Source organism: Lasioglossum baleicum, chromosome 14 (genome assembly GCF_051020765.1).
Source record: "Lasioglossum baleicum chromosome 14, iyLasBale1, whole genome shotgun sequence".
NCBI lineage: Eukaryota > Metazoa > Arthropoda > Insecta > Hymenoptera > Halictidae > Lasioglossum > Lasioglossum baleicum.
In genome coordinates this window covers 4,902,538-4,923,574 of record NC_134942.1, presented here as the reverse complement: position 1 = coordinate 4,923,574, position 21,037 = coordinate 4,902,538, and the positions used below count along the sequence as shown (strand labels likewise).

The following is a 21,037-nucleotide window of genomic DNA, read 5'->3' as shown; positions in this document are numbered from 1 at the left end:
ACAATGGTACGAGGAAGCTGTAAAAGAACGTCAGAAGGAAATATAAAAGTACATAAAACGGAGAATAAATAGTCTGTTTCATTTTCATAGCTATCGTTATATTATTTATAATATATATGTATTTAGAAATAATTTTTGAAGAATCATAAAGGAAAGTTACGAATTTCGGAAAGTTCACATCAATTTTGGTTTAACACATATATATATATATATTTCCATTGATAGTCAGTGTATACTTTAAACAATTTGTACATTTTTCCAAAACATTTTAAAATTCATATCAATCTGCCTTCGAGCAGTATTGGTTCTAATTAAGAAGCCAGCAGAATGAATGTAACATAGAAGGTTCTATAGTTTGAGTACACCAATAATACCACAGGCTACACGAGCTCCAGATCTTCCAGTAGTTCTAGATTCTTCGTCGTGTCCTTCTCCTAAATTATCCTCGCCGGCATGAACTACTATAGCACGTCCAAGAATGCTGTTTCGCCCGCTCAGACTAATTTTACTATCTGTGATGTCTATGGTTGCTACTCCTTCATGGTCTGCCTCGATGTTGCCTAAATCACCAACATGCCTTTCGTCGTCGTTTGGCCCACCATGGTCCATCTACAAAAGTAAGCGCAACAGGTAATAAAGTTTGTAATTACGAATGTAAGTACAGGACGTTTCAACTAAATGGAATCATTCAAACACGTGTGCTTTATTTATTGTTGTAGGAAAAAACTTCTCAGGATAAAACTATATCAGAGAATATTTAACTATCCTTTGCAGTTTTTGTTAGAGCATTACCTGCGTGGGATTGAAATGTGGTCCAGCCGAGGTGCAGCCTTTTCGCAAATCTCCCTTCTCATGTACATGAAAGCCGTGGAGTCCTGGAGTGAGGCCATATATCGTACCCTGGATTTTCACCGGCTCACCTGCTCTACTTTGGATGATTGTAAGGTCTCCGGTTACATTTGCTCCCTGGGGATTCTCGGGATGCAGGCTTGCTATGCCACACAACATTGGTTTCTACCATGTAAGCATATAAATTTAAGAATTCAATATCAAACCTACAAGATCAATCAAAATGATACGAGCAGAATCTTTTGTTTAACAATTATCCAAATTATAAAATGTAGATGTACATTTACAAGAAAGTCACGAATTATTCATTTTAACAATAGCAAACAATGGACCTCTGCAGGATAGGAAATCCAAGGCGATACCAAAATGACCGATTCGTAACTGTTTGTAAGTAAACAAAAACTTCCTGTATCACATGAAAGAATTTTGGAATTTCTGGAATGCTTACCCCTGCCGCGGCAACAGCAATTATGGCAAGAAGCAGTATCATTGATCGATTCATTCTGAAATCTCTGGAAAAATAAACAACAAATTCTTTGTGATGTAGGTATGAATCAGATTTTGCACACTTTGAAAGTTTGCTTGAACTATATATTAGTAGAGCCGAAAGATAATTACAGAAAATAAAATTATAATTTGTAACATCTACGCCTTAGGCGGAAAGAGTAAAAAAACACATATAGGATTGAGTTGTTACATCACATGCGATCGACTCGAATCTTGAAAGAGAAACTTTTAAAGTGAAAGGAGCACTTACCGCGCGGACAGATGCTCAGGATCACGTTCATTAACTAACTGGTTAGCCGGTGGCCAGAGCTTTGTTTATATGGAAACCTGTTTCAACGTGATTCAACCCCACCTATCGCTATTCTAGAACGTGTACTACCGCATGTGTGCGACAGTTAATATGCGATCTAAAATTATCTCACATTTCTTAGAATTTTCTAGCGATAACGGTCGTGTTTTCTCCAGATTTTTCCAATTTTTGAACTGTTTACGTTCAAGTCGTGAATCTGTTAAGGTCATTCTGTAGTAAATTAAACGCGATATTTCCATAATTCCATGTTTTCTTTATAGTATCGGATAATTTATAAAAACTAAATGAATTCTTTTTATAAGGGCAATTCACTAATTCTAAAATAAACGATTGTCTTTACGAAGACAATTATTGAGAAATATACAATATATGTAGTTTTCATAAGAATAAATTACATAATTCAATTTCATATACTCTGTTATTTACTCGATAGAAGTCAGCGTTTTGTAAATGAATTTCGTCATACCATGTTATCATAACACATATGGTAATCATTACATACTAATCAATATTGCATGCGTCTTTACGCAAAGTCTGGGTTAGGTCTAATGATAATCCTGATTTTCCCTTTTATTCATGTATTCTTATAAAAGTCTGCATTTAAGAAACGATATGGTCTGTCACTTGACACCGGAGACTGGCTAACCCAGTGGAACTATAGTTCATATATGACTATTTCGTTTCCTCTATACGACGTACAAACACGAAAGTCTCCTTTCATTTGTACATGTCTTTTCAGAGACAATCACGGGGACAATGGCTTTGTAATGTCTCGATTCGTCAGCTAATCCGCTAATGCGCGCTATCGCTCGTGGAACAAGGTTGGGCGGAATCGAACAGTATCTCTTCCCAATTAAGCATTGTGTTTCAGCTTTTACTCTATGCTGGCTCGCCTCGACTTCCCTTCCCGCAATGTTTGCCGCCAGTCAAATGTGTGAACCAACGGATTTTGTTGTAGGAACGCCAACATTTCCGTCTGCGTCTTCATAAAATGATTCACGATCTCCTCGTCCCGGTCGACGTAAGCGTCATCCTTCGAATTAATCAGATCGGTCGAATGATTATCGCGCACGTACCGCGCAGATGAGCGGAGAGCAAGATAGCCGTAACGCATCGCGGGGAAAAATATTACATGAACAAGAAAAGAGTATGCTCCTTGAACGATTTGCGTTCTGTCGATATAATTGTGCGATATCAATCTCGGAAACGGTAGTCCTGATTCTCATAGATCTAATATAAATACTATACTCGCTGATTCACCTCTAACACCTCTCTTTGCAGTATTTTATCCGCCAATGCTGTTTCTGTTTTCCTTGGACCAAGCTGTGTTGCCGGACCGGCCGATACGCGTTTGCCTTCCAGCTGCCGCTCCGGAAAAAACACGGTTCTGCTTTGCTCGAAAATCTCGTCTCGCTTGCCCAGTGCCTCCTGCAGCCTATCTTTTTTCCTCTGCATTTCTTCGCGCATCTTCAGTATTGGCTCCCGTTGCCTTTCCAGCTCGTCTTTTCTCAATCCTTTCTTTTCCAAAAGCACTTGCTGCATACGCTTCAGTTGCATCGTTTTCCATCGTTCGCGTGCTTCCTCGATCATTTCCCATGGTTTCTGCGTAATGCATTACGAGCAGATTGCGGATGTTTATTGACATTCAAAATTGTCTGCATCAATTGCAAGAAATATTAAGTACGCAAACACTTGACCGAACGAATTTATTCGTGATGGGAGCTGTAGAAGTAGAACTTCATTCGTTAAGATTGTGTCCCGAGAAGAGCTGTAGCTCTACCCGAGTATATGAGATGGGTACCCGGTATCTCATAAGTAGATAGCGGATTTTATGCATTTATGACAAAAATGAGTAGGTGTAATTTAAAACATTCAAAACATTAGACGAATTTAAAAATACTTTTATATAATTTTCAACCTATTGAACATATTCAGAGAAAAAATTAATTTGTATGTCACTCCGGCTTGTTGTAATTCAGCTGGAAAATGTTTATTTTGTATAAAGATCCGCTGTCTACTCATAATAAGTCACAGCTCTAGTACCGAGGTCTTCACTATTTCCACTGCAGTCGTGTCCGCTTCTGTTAATCTACTCCTGGCCTTGTCTTCCTGTTCCAGTTGTATTTTCTCTGCGATCTGGCTTATCAGCCTCTGCTTCTCCTCGATGATCTCGCGGTGCGTTTCTCGCCATCGGTTCTGCCAATTCTTACAGTTCTCTGCCTGGGGATAAACAAGGGGTAAATAAAGAGTTCGTATCGTTCTTGTACGACACGCCCCTAAAATCGGTACCCTGGTCATTTGTCGTTCGATAAAGTTGCTCATCCAGTCTTCTTGGCTTCCTTCGTATTTCAAATACGTGACCGGAGGCTGGAACACCCTTAACGTTCCGTTGTAATCGCAGAATCCTACGCACAGCGGTTCCAAATCCAACATGTGTATATATATTCCTGTGATAATTCGACCAGATAAACTCTGAGAGATGCATGGCTCTCCACTTTTAATGACAAAGTCCCAAATCTCCACGCTGCCGTCCATTCGAGCTACGATTATAACCGTGGGGCGTGAACGGCCCCAAGAAACAGCTGTGTATCTGAGAGATCGGAGAACGATATATTCCTACAGCTGTTCCATGCTTGTAGACTTAAGAGGCTAACAAAAGTATAGTGAGTAGACTGTGGATCTTCATGGAAAATAAAAGTTGTTTCTACATACAAATTGTACGAAACAGGAGTGAACTATTAGAAATCTCATTCTTTCATATTTTTAAATTCTTTTAATTTGTGTCCACTGTATGAAATTGCACATATATTCGTTTTCGTGACAGATTCATGAAATCCGCAGTCTAGTAACGAATAATAGTGTATACGTATAAAGCGCAATTGATGGCGTTCAAGGAGAAGCTGGCAGGAAACTGAGAAAAAACTCCCGGAATAGTCAACTTAAAAAGTGATGTGGATGTTCTCAGGTATATTAAATAATGGATCAGAAGATATTGTAATGTTGTTCCTAACGTAACAAAGTCATTAAGGGATAAAATCAATTTTTATTTTATTCCTGCTTCCCACGATCAATGCAGAATATGTTTATTTTGCATAAAGATCCGCAGTCCAGTAATATAACGTAAAACGGAAGTCCTACGCGCTTCTCTGTGTAACCATCACGCTCTGCTTTGCTAACAAGCTCTAGCTGACTTAGTTACCCAACTGTCGATTTTTTCCACATCAATGGTATATCTAAGGTATCTTTCCAAATGGCAAATATTTTCCCGCCTGTCGTGGCTATCATGTGGGGGAATATTCTCGATCTTATCGTGAAAGTTATAGGACCATCGTGGATCTTTCTGCACCAAGACCATTCGCATATTTCGGTATTAATAGTCCGGCCGGTAGAGAAATCGTATCCTTTCCACTTGACGCAACCGAAATCACCTTGTGCAATATTCAAGGCACGTTCTTACTCTTTGATCTTGTTAGCTATACCAATGGGATTAATTGGAGACCTTAACTTAACGAGTTACCTTCAACGGTACCAACCAATATACTCGGCGGCATTTCATAGTCCGGCTTCTCGACTATGTTTTTATAGTATCTTCGGACGGTAGCGTCTTTGTTTAACGGAATATTATCGAGCCGGTGCTTCTTCAATGGCGGCACGAAAATACTAAGTGTAGTGATTACAACTTTACGACTGATGTCGGGATGATGGACAATCAACAGATAATGCGGTCGCATGATGCGATCGAGATATTTATATGGCGATAGGGGGTGCAGCGTTTCTGGTCGTTTTAATACTCCTTTCTTCTTGGCGATTCGTTGCTTTTCTTTCTGCAATTTCTGCCGCCTTGCACAATACAAACGATACATGAATTACAATTTCATCCGAATCTATTTCAGAACGAAACGGATGCTACGCTACCAACTTTAAATCCCAGAAGGCGATTGTACCATCCGTGCTCGAGGTAACAAATTGAAGGCTCAAATCATCCACGTTCGTGTCCTCCGGCAACGACGATATGGTCCCGTTTTCGTCGACTTGATCGTAAGGCGAGAGCCACGTTATATTAGTTATCGCACCTTTTTGACTTTCTTGCAGCGAGGATACCGCGGTGGGTTTGATGGCGTAGGCAGGAGATACTCGCCGCAACCACGCAGTCAAGTTTTTTATGGCGAGTTTATACTTCAACTGGGCTGGAGTACTTACCGCCACCGTTTCAATTTGTTCGATCTTCCCGGAGATATGCCAGAGTACAATCTATATACAGGAACGCAGGTAAACGATATTAACCCTTCACAGTCGGAGCTGTTTTCCCTCGAAAATTAAACATTTCTTCCTAGCTAGAATAATTCCATTCTATATGATTTTTTTCATTTTATGGATATGAAATTGAGCTGCGGCCAAGATTGATCTTTCATCCAGCGCTTTCGCAATCCTGGAAGCGAGACTACTCCCTTAGCCCCTGTTTGTTGCAATCGATGTAGAGGATCTTTATTTTGCATACAGATAGCTAGGCAACACCTTTGAAATACTGGATGGTGTCGAAGTGACAAAATACATTTGAGTAGATATATAACTATACTTAACTGGCCATTTGCGCAGCCCCCTACGATTAGGTTCGGGTCTAATGGGTTCGTGGCGACCGCGGTCACCTCCCTAGTGCATTCGAGAATCAGTTTCGGCGTCAGACTGTCGTTAAACGACCACACTAGAACATAATTGTCGTCATCGGCTTTCAGTACCTGCGTTGGAAAATATCAAAATTGGATTCACACGTTCGAGAAGAAAGGAAAATACATGTAATAGAATATGGTGTGCGTGGACGCACTCACATCTTCGTCCGGTATAGGGCCTACTAGACGGTGGCTCTTCGAGTGCTTCGTATAGGCCGCATAGAAGATCCCGGTCCACAATGGATGCCACGAGATATCGTTGATCACCTTCTCCACCGTACGGGAGCCGTCGTGGAAGCTCAAGTGTTCCTTGTAGCCTCTCGGTGGGGACCATTGCGTGTCCCTCGGATCACGCACCAGATTCACATAATCGTTCGAGTAGATGTCCCATGTAGCGTTCAATAGAATCTATATATTACTGGTCTTAGTTCTAGTCTTCTCAAATATGAAATAGATACAAAATATAAGATGAAAGTATAAGAAAAGCATAATAATCGGTGTTGTTACGGACTTCGTCGCACACTTCGTCCGTGAAATGGTGCAGGAAGTTTCTCAGTTGTTCGAGTTGTTCTTCGGTGAAGGAAGATATGTCCGGCGATTCGTATTCGTATCCGTATTGGCTCCAGCGATTCGCGGGCGTTGAGATCACCGTCTGAGCTTCTGCGTCTCGGTTTTCCGGTGTTACTTGAGTCGCATTACATATCAATCTCCGTGAAATATTCTGAAAGACCTCACGGTAGGGGATCAGCTCGAGGTAACCGTCCCTCTGGTCGTCCGTTGTTCTGTCCACCAGATCTAGTTCCGCGTTGAGCACGTCCGCGGTAGATACAAACTATAACAAAGAAACAAGATAGTTACACATTCTTGTTCTCTAAAGTTTCCCTTTGGTTTCGTCCTCTACCTCGATCTCTAGCAGCGGCCTTGTCTTAGTAACAATGTTTGTCTCAATCTCCTCGCTGCTCCCAAACTCCTGCCATACGCCGAGTGGTTTGTAAACCGTATTCCTGACACGGTTCTCGTGCTCCTCCCTCTGTCTTTTGATGTATTCTATCATCGCCTGTTGCCCTTCGGAAGTTAAGCAAATGTAGAACTGGCCCTCTTGAGTCAGCGACGGCATGTAGCCAATAAGCATTTTCTGCTCCGGAAACTCTAGTATCTCGTCTTTCACCGGCAAAAAGTCGCTACTCTCATCGTGAAGATCTATATTATCCTCTATTATCTCTTTCCTGACGAACACCCACGGATACTCGGTGCTAACGTTCTCTCCTATCACGCAACCAACTACCTTCTGCGTCAAGGGTGACAGGTTGATCCTAGCTATGCCAGTCAAACCCTGAAAACGATACAATCTCTAGTGAAAAAAGTGAATTTCTACGTTGAGGAAGTGTAGTACATATGTCCTGGTCGCCGGAATACACTTCCATTAACATATTAGCAACCGAAACTGTACTAATAGGCTTCCTGATGACATGGCTATCTCTAAAAGAACTTCAGTCCTTTTTTTGACCATCCTCCAAAAAATTATTAGAGAAAATTATTATGTCGATTCACGTTTCTAAAACTTAAATTTTGTAAAGCAATGTGTTTGTATATTGGTTGCCTATAACAGGGGTTCAAGATTATTATGTAACTACCGGTAGTAGGTAAAGTGTTAATTCACAACTAGCGCGTATCAAAAGATTGTTCGAATTGTTCTCTACCATTGATGCCGAGTATCGAACTTCTTTTCGTGGTTCGGGTTCAATGTCCATCGAGCTAACAATCTTACAAATGTCCATAGCCGAGGGACCGGAAGAGTGGTACGAGTCGAGCTCGTAAATGGTTTTACGTCTTTTCTTCGGTTTGTCCTCGACATCGAACTGCACCTTTTCGTTATCCGAATCGGTCGTCCCCGTAGACGGAGCTGGAATAAATGTAAAATTATCGTCGTTTCTATTCGCTTAATGTTAAATTATATGCTGGAATATAATCAACATTTTTCCCCTTCGTCATCCCATTCTGTTTCGAGCTTCGCACAGTACTCATCATCTTCATCTTGGTCAAACAAGTCGTAGACTGAAGCTAAACTCTCAAAATGATCTACATCGTCAATATGTTTGCTCTGCACTTCAATCTTGACCTTTTTTGGTCCTTTCTCATCACGATCCCTTTCTTCCTCTTCCTCTTCCCCATCTTCCTCCTCTTCATCCTTGTTGTAACTTGATTCGTTGTCCATAATGTATTTATTAATCTAAAACTTCTGTAGATTGAGCAGTAATAAATTGTTGAAATCTAACAGACACGTCTGTGTCTACAAATATATACATGTGGATTGAGTCAAATGAATATATAAACGTATTTCTTCTATCGTTTATTTGATCCGATTACTTCAAACGAATGCTTGGATAAATCGACTTTACCAACTCAAGCTAACTCGGCCGATTTTATCGACCGACGGTACAAAACGATGGTAAACATTATTATTTTATTACTATACAGGGTGATTCTGTAAACTGGGACAAGTTACTGCCCTTTATAAAGTAAAAATAGAGAACAATAATAGAGGAAAAAATCAAATGAATGATTTTATTTTTTATGTGTATGCAGTAGTATGCACCGATGCAGCCGCCAGGTGCAATTGCCGAACGCAACCCAATTTTTTTGTTAAACCAATCGATCCCTTTTATTATCTTGCGTATAAATAAAGTACTAACTCAATACTTCACGAGATATTTGACATTTCATGTCAGAGTAAACACGGCATTAGTTACTACAATTCATATCGAGAATTTGGATATTTTTTGTAAGTTAGTAAAGTACGTAGTGTACGTTTCTGACATAAAATGTCAAATATCTCGGGAAATATTATGACATGATTTTTCCCTCTATAATTTTTTTCGATTTTTAATTAAAAAATGGCGCAGTAACTTGTCCCAGTTCCCAGAATCACCCTGTATAGTTTAATTTTTATGGAACAACGAAAAGATATTTAATTTATTCAGATATATACATTGTAATAGCGTGATACGTTCTGGCTATATAGAAATATTTCTCCTGGTCATCGTAAATGCATGAAACGAAGAAATAATATAATGTAAATATTTAATGAATGTGATATATGAATGCAGAGCTGATGAATGTACTATAATATGAATGTGTCGCGCCTTTCATGCGTGCGAACGATGTGTGCAGTGTGCACTAGTGTGTAGGTTCGTGTAATGGGTATATGCGTGACAGTAACACAACTGGGTGGGAATTTAGTAACAGTTTTGACGACGCGTCCCGCTCAACAGTACGTTCCTCGCGAGTTGCTCTCTGAAAGGGCAATGACTATAAGGTGTATCGTGCTCGTGTTCGCGATTGCAAGTAATTCATTCGCATCTGCATGTAAGTAACGTCCAAACTATGTTTCGTCTACAATACTGAGAAAAACCGTCTTTTCACCCGAGGTTGCTAACAATTTCCCAAGATGATTCAATATAGCCAAGCCCACTTTACAACATGGCGTAGTCAAGTTAACATCTAACAAACCAGCCAAGAATCGAATAAATTCAAACTCGTATTTTGCTGCTAATGATGTTGCTGGTATTAACGTGGAATTAAAAACATTTACTCCGAACATTAATACATAACGATTGTTACTATTTACCTATACTAACGCGACTATCTTTAAACCGCTGCGCGCTGCAGCGTTTTCATAATTGTTATGCAAAATTGAATCCCTTTGGTTTTACCGTAGAGTGTCGATCATTCTAATTAGTCAAGAATAATAATTATTCTATAATAGTATTCAGGAGTAAGCAGTAAGAAGGAATTGTTCTGTGGTAAATTTATGAAAATTCATACGTGAATAGGGTTTTTGTAATACCTGGGTCAAAATGGACCCAGCTATCGCCGTCCAAAGGATAATCGACATGTATTTCATGTGCAATCTATCAACAACAAAAACTCGATTCTATTTATTCTCTACTTCTTTACATCTACGATACTAACAATGTCTATAACTCTAATGTTTACTTTAATTAGACGATGAATGCAACGAACCGCTTTTGGACAGAGCTCATTTGAGAGCCACATCGGAGTTGTCTGGAAGAGGTCCATACAACGCGAGGCTAAATGGTAATATCATTTTTTCATTTCTTTATACATTCTGAATTGCACATTTTTCTACAGATTTGTCTAATAAGATCTCCTATGTTACTTATTTTCACAAGAGTATAGAAATAGAAACATTTCACTATCGGTAGTTTTGTTGCTTGCCATCTATATATATAGATATATATTATTATACCTTGAGAAAACTATATACACATGTATATCTGTTTGTTAAGAGTGCTTCCCTTTATCTATACTTGAAATTGAATTTAATAACAAAAACAGGTAGTGTATTCAATATTTATTTTATATGTATCGGTGTTTTCTACAACAAGAAATAATGTTTCGAATAGCAGAGTGTGTTAAAGAGGCGTTGATCTTATGAACACCCACATGCCTGCCTCAATTAAAAGAACTTCAGATCTGAATTAGCTGAATTAAACTGACTGACTCATTGCACAGTTATTCTGTACATCTGATTACATTTTCACGCGATGCCTACATTACTGTTTTGTTCCGAACAATTAATGTTCATTTCTTTTTCAATAAATTTTCTAAAATCGTCAGTAATATTATCTTGTCTATTTGCTTCAGGTGGATGCTAAAGAGTAGCCCGGTTTTTTAGAGACAAGAACTTTTTTAAAAAAGCAGTGCTTTAAGAACAGGAAGATATATATAAGAATTTTACATATATTCTAACTAATAGAGTGATAGATTAAGTTACCGAATAAAATTCATTATATCAAAATGTTTCAAAGTATTCGATGGGCATTTAAATGGTTCGAATGGAACCCGAGCGAGAAGGAATTCGCGCATGCAATTTCGTGCGTACAGTTAGATGAAAAAGAAAGATTAGGAAGATTTGTATTTCGTAAAGATGTTAGGGCTTCCCTTGCGGGTAGATTGTTGATGAGAAAATTTGTTAACGAGTATGGAAATGTTGCTTACAATGAAATAGTATTTGCAAGGGACGAACATAACAAGCCTATCTTAAAAGGAGGCTGTTCGGATTTAAACTTTAACGTGTCTCATCAAGGTGAATACACGATATTGGTGGGAGAAACGAGAAATGTGAAATTAGGCGCAGACGTAATGAAGCTGGAATATACCGGCGGCAAACAGTTGTCTGAATTTTTTAGAATAATGAATAGAAATTTAACATCCTCCGAATGGAATGAAATAAAACATCCGTCAATGAATGAATCGGAACAAATCGGAATGTTTTGTAGACACTGGGCTTTAAAAGAAAGTTACATAAAGGCCATAGGAATAGGTCTCACCATAGATCTTCGCACGCTAGACTTTAAAACAAACTCGAGGCTTAAACCTAATTTTATAACAACCGATACAGTTTTGAATATGAATGGTATAAAACAGGAATGGTTGTTCGAAGAGACACTGTTAGATTCCCAGCACTGTGTTGCTGTAGCACTGCAAGAAAATGGAAAACCACCTCAGCCGCGAAATGCTCTCTTTGAAATAATAAGTAGTGACAAACTTCTTGCAAATAGTATTCCATCGTTTCCTGAAGATGTAGAATATGTGGAGAAATATTTTAAGAAACAGGAATGTCCATAATACTCCGGGATCTGTTCTAATAATTGTTTTATACATTGTTATACTTTCTCATGGGACAACAGTCTCCTTTTATTTGTAACAAAGATGTACAGACATAACTATATAAATTTAGTCAGTGAGTATAATAAATCGATAAGAAACAATTGTACAAATTTTATTTCACCTTTTTATATAATGTTTAATATAATTTCAATCATTATATTTTCTACATTAAACATGGATCCTCTTGCATATTTCAAGTGAACTCTTCGAAGAGTCATTTACGAAATATAAAATGTAACTTTTCATTTTACTTATGTATGTTTATGTAATGTTTATCTACGATACACTTACCTGTGACAATGGTACTTTCTCATTCTTGCTTGGGAAAAAGGATTACTTAAAAAAATAACATGTAATCTTACAGCTTGTCTTTTCTTACTTCTTCTTTAAGAATTGTTGCTTTGATCTGTTACAATAAAATTCGTACAGTAAATCCGAAAGAACTGATTGATTCGATTGGTCAATGAATGTGACTATGTTTAATGTAAGTATTACAAGCTCTATGTAGAAACTTGATGTTCCCGGCTCAAGATAAATTTCTTACAAATGATAATAGTGTTCCTATAAAGCTTATATCATGTTGTCTACATGACAAATACTGTAATACTTAATCCTCTGATAGATGTATCTTGTTAAGTACGGCTGCTTCCTTAAGTTCATTTTGAGTTGCATGCATGCGTATATGTTGTGGCGTAGGCAGAAACGCATGGACGGCTAGCAGTTCAGACTTCGGTCAGTACCTTATTATCGACCTGGGTCAAATAATGAACATCACAGCTGTGGCGACCCAGGGGCGAGCAGTGCAAAAAGAGTATGTTATGGAGTATGGTATCAGTTATGGTACGAATGGCCTGGACTACGTCGATTACAAAGAAGAAGATGGTAACATTAAGGTAAACTGATCTTCTACATCTTTCCAATCACTGTCTGTGCTTAATGTAGCCATAATCCATCAGGGGATTTTAATTAGGAAGGTACATGTTACTTAATATCGTTGCTTCGGTACTAATAAATCCATACTAGTTGCACTAAGGTATTGTAGCTGTAGTCATACTGGTTCGATGCTTGCTACTCGCTCGTCAGAGTGAAATATCTAATGAATTACTATTTCTAAAACCGTACACTGTTCCCTGGATTTTTAGGTAGGTATGAATCACATGTTCTGCACAAAACTACACATCGGAATGTTTCTTGTATTAATAGGAATGGCTGTATAGCATTTGAAACTCACATGTTGTGCATATTACAATCGCATAATTCTCGTAAATTCTTCCATCGCTGTAAATACGTTTTTATAAGTGATTTGATATGGTAAATACATAACTATCGTTGTATGTGCACCACAAGTGTTTGAAACACGTTCACTGAAACAAGAAAGGGAGTCACTAAAATCATCTAATTACTTACAACATTACTTTCTCCTCCTATTTATCTGCTTTGCTTGTACTCTTTTCTTTTACACATGGACATGGGGCTGGGCTTTGCAGGAGGTTCTACGTGGTCACCAGAGCTTAGCAGTTATGATCAACATCTTACTGTGGAACTGGGGGACAGATATGAGATACGCAGCATTGCCACACGAGGTCGTGCTCATACTAACGAGTATGTGACAGAGTACATTGTCCAATACTCTGACGATGGGCAAGCCTGGGCCAGTTATGAGAGCCAGGATGGTGTAGATGAGGTATTAATAGAGATACTGACTATAAGAAAACGTAGAACTTCTCTAAATCGAAACTTCTTCAGATATAACACGCGTACAATAATATCTTGGGTGTGTAACACGTTTTATACAATGTACATACCATACAAAATGGGACTATAATTTTGATCTGACCTTCTAGTATTCCCGTCCTTTTAAACAATGGGAAAACTTGGTTTTCATATTTATACGGTGGAAGTCGTTTCTTTAGTCGGTGGAGGTATGAAAGGAATTATATTGGTGCCTTCAAATTTTCATAGAATTTCTTACTGACTCATTGTACAAAATATTCGTGTCACGATCGATCTGTTTCAAACGACAGAAACACAAGAGAAGTACTTTGCGTACCGTTTAAAGCGCGAATCTACTTGTTTCACTTTGAATGATATCTTTAACGAGACATTTTATACTTCTGCATCTATGCTTTGCACTTGTAATTAACAATGGTGTACTAACAAGCTCACAAGAAAATCATGCTGAGACTACATCTGTTCTATATTTTTCAATTCACTTTCATTTACCCTGACTGAAAACAATTTCAAATACTATCGATGTTGTATGTACATGAAATTCGTTTTACTAACACAAACTCAGGCCTTTCTTGCTCGATACTTCGAGACAATTTCACACACAGATGATTTACAAATAATTATACGATACTCACGCTCATGTAAGCGTAGAACTTCTGTTTTTGATTCCATTACTTTTCTTTTTGCAATAGATGTTCAAGGGAAATGTGGACGGGGACACCATAAAACTTAATAAATTCGAGGTACCGATTATAGCGCAATGGCTTCGAATAAATCCAACCCGATGGAGGGACAGAATATCATTGAGACTAGAACTGTATGGTTGCAATTATGGTAAGAGTTGAAATGTGTTAATTATACAGAATGGAACATTCTAATGCTGTTTTATATTTTCCTTTTGTCTATTTATAGTGTCCCATGTTCTTTCCTTCAATGGTTCGTCCTTACTGCGATACGATTTACTAAGAGAACCAATAGAAACTGATAGACATTTTATACGATTCCGATTCAAAACGAACAATGCCGATGGAGTATTAATGTACTCCCGTGGTACGCAAGGAGATTACGTAGCTCTGCAGCTAAAGGACAATAGGATGATATTAAATATCGATCTTGGATCTGGCATTATGACGAGCTTATCTGTTGGGAGTTTGTTGGACGACAATATGTGGCATGACGTTTTGATATCACGCAACAGAAAGAATATATCGTTTTCTGTAGATAGGGTATTAATTAAAGGAAGAGTCAAAGGCGAATTTTACAGACTGGATTTAAATAGAGCAGTAAGTAGTACGACGAAAGATACATTTAACGTTTCGTTTTGCATACTCGAATTCGTCGTGATTCATGTTGAAAAATACTTTTCCAGCTTTACATTGGCGGTGTTCCTAACAAGCAAGATGGACTATTGGTCAATCAAAATTTCACAGGGTGTATAGAGAATTTTTACCTGAATGCCACTAATATCATTCATGACTTAACAGAGACTGAAATCACCGGAGAAAACTTGAGATACTACAAAGTGAATACGCTCTACAGCTGTCCCGAACCGCCCGTAATTCCTGTTACATTTTTAACTCAGGGATCGTACGCAAGACTTAAAGGCTACGAGGGAATATCTTCCATGAATGTCTCCCTCACGTTCCGAACATACGAAGACAAGGGGATCATTTTATATCATCAGTTTACATCACCAGGTTTCGTAAAGGTTTGCGAATCGATCTCTCCTTTCACGTTGTTTTATACGCATGTTTTCATATTCTAAAACCTTGCTATTTGTTCTGACTTGTTGCAGTTGTACTTGGAAGACGGAAAACTAAAGGTCGACATACAAACGAAAGACAGTCCGCCAGTAGTTTTAGACAATTTCAACGAGAAGTTCAACGACGGCAAATGGCACCAAGTTACTTTAGCGATATCCAAGAATAGTCTGATTTTAAATGTCGACGGGACACCGATGAGAACTAAACGCATGTTAGAGATGACAACGGGACCGGTGTATTTAATAGGCGGCGTCACTGGAATAGAAAGCAACCGCGGGTTTGTTGGATGCATGCGAATGATAAGCATCGATGGCAATTATAAATTGCCGACTGACTGGAAGGAAGAAGAATACTGTTGCAAGAACGAAGTCGTCTTCGATGCTTGCCAAATGATGGACCGTTGCAATCCAAACCCATGCAAACATTCTGGTGTTTGTCGTCAAAATTCTGATGAATTCTTCTGCGATTGTGCCAATACGGGTTACACGGGAGCAGTGTGTCATACCTGTAAGCCAACCGATTGTATCACATTGCATTCACTTGTTAATCCTTCATCCTAATTGTTAATCCTTTGCTTTCATTCACAGCATTAAACCCACTCTCCTGCGAGGCATACAAGAATATCAATTCAGTAAATCAACGAGCAGATATTAAAATAGATGTGGACGGAAGCGGCCCACTGGATCCGTTCCGTGTGGTTTGTGAATTCTACACGGATGGCCGTGTGAGAACCATTGTAAGGCACAACAATGAACGCATCACGCCTGTAGATGGATTCCAAGAACCAGGCAGTTTCGTGCAAGATATCATCTACGACGCTGACATGGACCAGATCGAAGCGCTTCTGAACCGATCCACAAGTTGTAGTCAGAGAATCAGTTACGAGTGTGTACGCTCGAAGTTGTTCAATTCGCCAGGTACTTATTTGAAATAAAACTTATCCAAGTGATGTACTTATCTCGATAAAATTCTATTAAAAACGATTGGTGATCCTTTCAGTGCCGCAAGGAGACTATTTTAGGCCAAACTCGTGGTGGGTCAGCAGAAACAACCAGAAGATGGACTACTGGGGTGGAGCTCTGCCAGGATCACGCAAATGCGAGTGCGGTATCCTTGGGAATTGTGCAGACCCTACGAAATGGTGCAATTGCGATTCTGATCTTGACGGTGCTCTCGAAGACAGCGGCGACATTACTGAGAAAGAATATCTTCCTGTTAAACAATTACGTTTCGGCGATACTGGTACCCCCGTTGATGAAAAAGAAGGACGTTACACGCTTGGACCTCTCGTCTGCGAGGGAGATGGTAGGTCCAACAAATTCTTGTCAACTTTGCGCATGTGAACAAGGAAACTTAATTTATTTGAAATTCTTTGGAAGGTTCTGAATTACCTTGGTACACCACCAAGGTAAGATCAGGTAAGACATTTTTGACAATTTGATCATGTAGCCACGGATACTGATGTGTAAATAATGCACATCACGTTTTGGTACATCGTATTTATTAGTCGTATCATAATGGTAATTAGATTCAATCCCGCAAATACGTAGCTATTTGAGTTCCTTGTACACTTGTTCCTTACAATTAACACTAGGTTTATAGAGCACTAAAACTGGCTATTTCTTTTTTTAGAATATATACTTAAAGAAATAAATTTGTTGAATAAAACCTCACAAATGCACCTTTACAATCTTGATAATCGTAAATTAACAATAATAGAGCCCATAAACCTAGTGTTTAATATCACTCATAATACGATATTACCCTGATCGCAATTGACGTAATCGAATTGTCTTGTTTTCTTGTAGATTTGTTCAAGAACGTAGTAACATTCCGTGTCGTTGACGCCACTATCAATCTCCCAACCTTTGATATCGGTCACAGCGGTGACATATTTTTCGAGTTTAAAACAACGATTGACAATGCAGTTATAATTCACAGCAAGGGGCCTACGGATTATATTAAAATTTCTATAAACAGCGGGAATCAGATTCAATTCCAGTACTTGGCAGGTGGTGGCCCGCTCACCGTCAGCGTTCAGACATCTTATAGATTAGCCGATAATCGGTGGCACTCCGTGTCTGTCGAAAGAAACCGTAAAGAAGCTAGAATAGTAGTGGACGGAGCATTGAAAAATGAAGTGCGGGAACCACCGGGACCGGTACGAGCAGTTCATCTGACATCGGATCTTGTGGTCGGCGCTACAACGGATTACAGGGACGGCTATGTAGGATGTATTAGAGCGCTTCTATTAAACGGACAGCTACAGGACCTCAGAAGTTATACTCGGCAAGGGCTGTACGGTGTCTCCGAAGGTTGCATGGGTAAATGCGAAAGTAGTCCGTGCCTTAACAACGGAACATGCCACGAAAGATACGACGGATATTCGTGCGACTGCCGCTGGACCGCGTTCAAGGGCCCCATTTGCGCAGACGGTATATATTTGTTTATCTTTATCCTTATCGTGGTGAAATACCTTCAGAACTAGACTGCGGATTTTATGCATTTATGACAAAAATGAGTAAGTGTAATTCACAACAGTAAAAAGATTAAAAGAGTTTAACAATGTCGATATGCTATTTTGATCATATGAAAATTATTAATGAGCAGAATAAATTTTTACTTAGCTTCTAAAGATTGCGATTGATGTATAAAAATATTTTGCATACAGATCCGCTGTCTATTCATAATCTTTATAGAAACCGAAATACAGTAAAGTCGCGATCTAGCTCCCATCGCCTGTTCCGAGAAGGGACAGAGATCGTGTAGGAAAACTATTTTTCTTTATGACTGCGTCGTCCACGCCGAAAGTACAGAGGATGCCGAACGTATTTAGAAAAGGACAGCATGTAAACACGGACCGCGCTGCAACTCGAGCTTCTTGGTCTCTCGCGGGGATGCTCAGGGAGTCAGATCGCGACTTTAATGTATCGCTATGACGTCAAATATGTATTAAGTCCCTGATCTTTATACTTACCGTGGCATAGTCGTTAAGTAGCAATCCTGTGCTCACTCTACAAATACAATTTCAGAGATCGGTGTGAACATGCGTCCCAGTTCGATAATAAAGTACGACTTCATGGGCAGTTGGCGTTCGACGATATCCGAAAAGATTCGAGTCGGCTTTACCACGACGAATCCCAGAGGTTTCTTGCTTGGCCTATTCTCAAACATTTCCGGCGAGTACATGACAATCATGGTTTCGAACAGCGGACACTTGCGCGTGGTGTTTGACTTTGGCTTCGAACGGCAAGAAGTGATATTCCCTAACAAACACTTCGGTTTGGGACAGTATCATGACGTTCGAGTGGGCAGGAAGAACTCAGGATCCACTCTTGTTCTACAAGTCGACAATTACGAGCCGAAAGAGTTCCATTTCAATATCAAAACGTCCGCGGATGCTCAATTTAATAATATTCAGTACATGTACATCGGGAGGAACGAGTCGATGACGGAGGGATTTGCAGGATGCCTGTCCAGAGTCGAGTTCGATGATATATATCCTCTGAAGTTACTATTCCAAGAAGATGGACCTGCGAACGTCCGTACATTTGGCACTCCTCTCACAGAAGACTTTTGCGGTGTCGAACCGATCACACATCCTCCAGACGTCGTTGAAACGCGTCCGCCTCCGGAGGTGGACGAGGAAAAAGTTCGAGCTGCGTACAATGAAACTGACACCGCCATCCTGGGCAGCGTGTTAGCTATCATTATCATAGCTTTAGTAATCATGGCGGTACTTATAGGAAGATACATGTCGCGACACAAAGGCGAATATTTGACACAAGAGGACAAAGGTGCTGAAATTGCATTAGATCCGGACTCAGCTGTTGTTCACTCCACCACAGGCCATCAAGTTCAAAAGAAAAAGGAATGGTTCATCTAAATATAAAATTATACTGCAACAGCGTATCGATTATAGAATTCATTGATAGGTAAGGATATGCTTACGAGATAAGTGCACTTTGAAGTGTCATACGAAGAATTTCATAGAATTAATACGAAACCGCAATTTCTACTGTTTCCAATTAACAATAAATAATAAGCAGACAGCGGATCTCTTTATGCAACATAAACATTTCTTCTCGACTTGCAACTAACTCGACTCCTAATATATTCAATAGGCTGAAAATGATATAAAAGTATTTTTAAATTCGTTTAACGTTTTTAATGTGTGAAACTACACCTACTCGTTTTTGTCATAAATTAATTAAATCCGCTGTCTGATAGTAAGGGAAAGAAGAAACACTCTGCGAAAGGAGTTTGCGGAGGCAGAGAAACTTAACTGATTCGTAGAATATAAGAAGTTGCATTCAAATATCCTATAAATAAAAAGAAACCAGACTGGTACAAAACTGATAAAAGTTTTTCCTCGAAAGATGAAACATTGAATATTATATATTTCGAAGGATAATTGTATATCTGCTTATTATTGAATCGAATATCATCTTGAAAATATATATATGAATCGAATTGTTACATAAAAACGCGACAGGATAATATCACATTTTGGAAAAATATTTTATCTTGTACGGATAGAAGTTGCCATTGTTGTATTATCTTGGAAAACAAAGTTTGTATTTCAATGCTTAGATCGAGGTAGTATATTAATTGTAAGTTACGAAACATTTAAGGGATAGTACGATAAAATTGTAATTGCAAAACTGTTGTTACTTTAGATTGAGAGGTGCGTAAGTATTTATTGTACTTTTGTAATTTAGACTGACCATCAAGGCAGAATAGCAACTAATGCTAGATATACATATATTTTCTGTATATCCTTGTAGGAAGGCAGATTTAGTTATTTCTTGTTTCTTTTGTACTCTACTGTATCAAATACCTTCGTTATTATTATTATTATTATTAGTTGCCAAATTATATTAGCAACTAATCCATCTGATAACATGTTTTCGTGAAATTCGAACGTCTATTTGCCATGTCAACATCTCCAGCGCCTTTCTTACCAGAGATACAAATTTGTATATATAAAAATGTCAACGAAATCTCTCATCAATAGTTTCCTTATTACGTGTAAAATACTTAAGTTTTCCTTTTGCGAAAAATGTTCTCAGTATTATTTGTAATGCTTACCGTCCAAAGTGCATTTTATTTTATTTTTTTTGTATTTATTTGTTTACTTTGTTTTATTATATGTTACAGATATTTTATTTTCATTTACCTGTAATGATCTGAAATCTCTACTGTAACTTAATTGTAATCTAACATGACTAATCGTATACTGTACGTGTGTAACAGTAAAAGTGTATATATATACATATACATATATATCATTTTTATACGAAGAAAAAGTTTTATTGTAACATGCCAGTGTATTCTTTATATGCTCTACTCGGCAGAACGCATGTGCTGCTCAATAAAGGAAAATCAATAATACGATTATGTCATAATAATAACTTAAATTACCAATAGTGCGACAAGTTAATTTTACATTTTCGCTGTAAGTCGAAGGGATGACGAGAATGACTGAAAAGCATGATTTATAAAAATCGAGAGAG

The 21,037-nt window shown here is 38.5% G+C and overlaps 4 protein-coding genes across 9 annotated transcripts; 2 read left to right on the top strand and 2 right to left on the bottom strand.

The window, feature by feature from the left end:
* Positions 1–76: 76 nt before the first annotated feature.
* Positions 77–1,703, bottom strand: LOC143215887 (superoxide dismutase [Cu-Zn]). The gene is made up of 4 exons (XM_076438482.1): positions 1,607–1,703; positions 1,298–1,361; positions 793–1,014; positions 77–609 (listed from the first exon to the last, which is right to left on the bottom strand). Exons 2-4 carry the CDS (start codon positions 1,349–1,351, stop codon positions 349–351), a joined length of 537 nt encoding a protein of 178 aa, XP_076294597.1. The 5' UTR covers positions 1,352–1,361; positions 1,607–1,703; the 3' UTR covers positions 77–348.
* On the top strand, positions 1,161–19,701 carry Nrx-iv (neurexin-4). 6 transcript variants are annotated; one of them, XM_076438459.1, is made up of 11 exons: positions 1,161–1,236; positions 10,339–10,431; positions 13,515–13,711; positions 14,451–14,592; positions 14,671–15,041; positions 15,128–15,466; positions 15,554–16,028; positions 16,109–16,438; positions 16,521–16,826; positions 17,330–17,956; positions 18,554–19,701. In XM_076438459.1, the coding sequence occupies exons 1-11, from the start codon at positions 1,176–1,178 to the stop codon at positions 19,405–19,407; spliced, it is 3,795 nt and encodes a 1,264-aa protein (XP_076294574.1). In that variant the 5' UTR covers positions 1,161–1,175; the 3' UTR covers positions 19,408–19,701. The 6 variants fall into 6 exon arrangements, with proteins under 6 accessions (XP_076294574.1, XP_076294575.1, XP_076294573.1 ...); XM_076438460.1 differs by lacking the exon at positions 13,515–13,711 and adding an exon at positions 12,724–12,920; XM_076438458.1 differs by lacking the exons at positions 1,161–1,236; positions 13,515–13,711 and adding exons at positions 9,284–9,699; positions 12,724–12,920.
* LOC143215889 (dynein axonemal intermediate chain 3) lies at positions 1,850–9,819 on the bottom strand. The gene is made up of 13 exons (XM_076438483.1): positions 8,308–9,819; positions 8,034–8,236; positions 7,235–7,666; positions 6,845–7,165; positions 6,493–6,741; positions 6,238–6,402; positions 5,577–5,917; positions 5,184–5,506; positions 4,866–5,094; positions 3,956–4,256; positions 3,710–3,886; positions 2,915–3,268; positions 1,850–2,699 (listed from the first exon to the last, which is right to left on the bottom strand). The coding sequence occupies exons 1-13, from the start codon at positions 8,546–8,548 to the stop codon at positions 2,541–2,543; spliced, it is 3,495 nt and encodes a 1,164-aa protein (XP_076294598.1). The 5' UTR covers positions 8,549–9,819; the 3' UTR covers positions 1,850–2,540.
* LOC143215884 (L-aminoadipate-semialdehyde dehydrogenase-phosphopantetheinyl transferase) lies at positions 11,002–12,717 on the top strand. The gene has a single exon (XM_076438478.1). The coding sequence runs from the start codon at positions 11,155–11,157 to the stop codon at positions 11,983–11,985; it is 831 nt and encodes a 276-aa protein (XP_076294593.1). The 5' UTR covers positions 11,002–11,154; the 3' UTR covers positions 11,986–12,717.
* Positions 19,702–21,037: the final 1,336 nt, after the last annotated feature.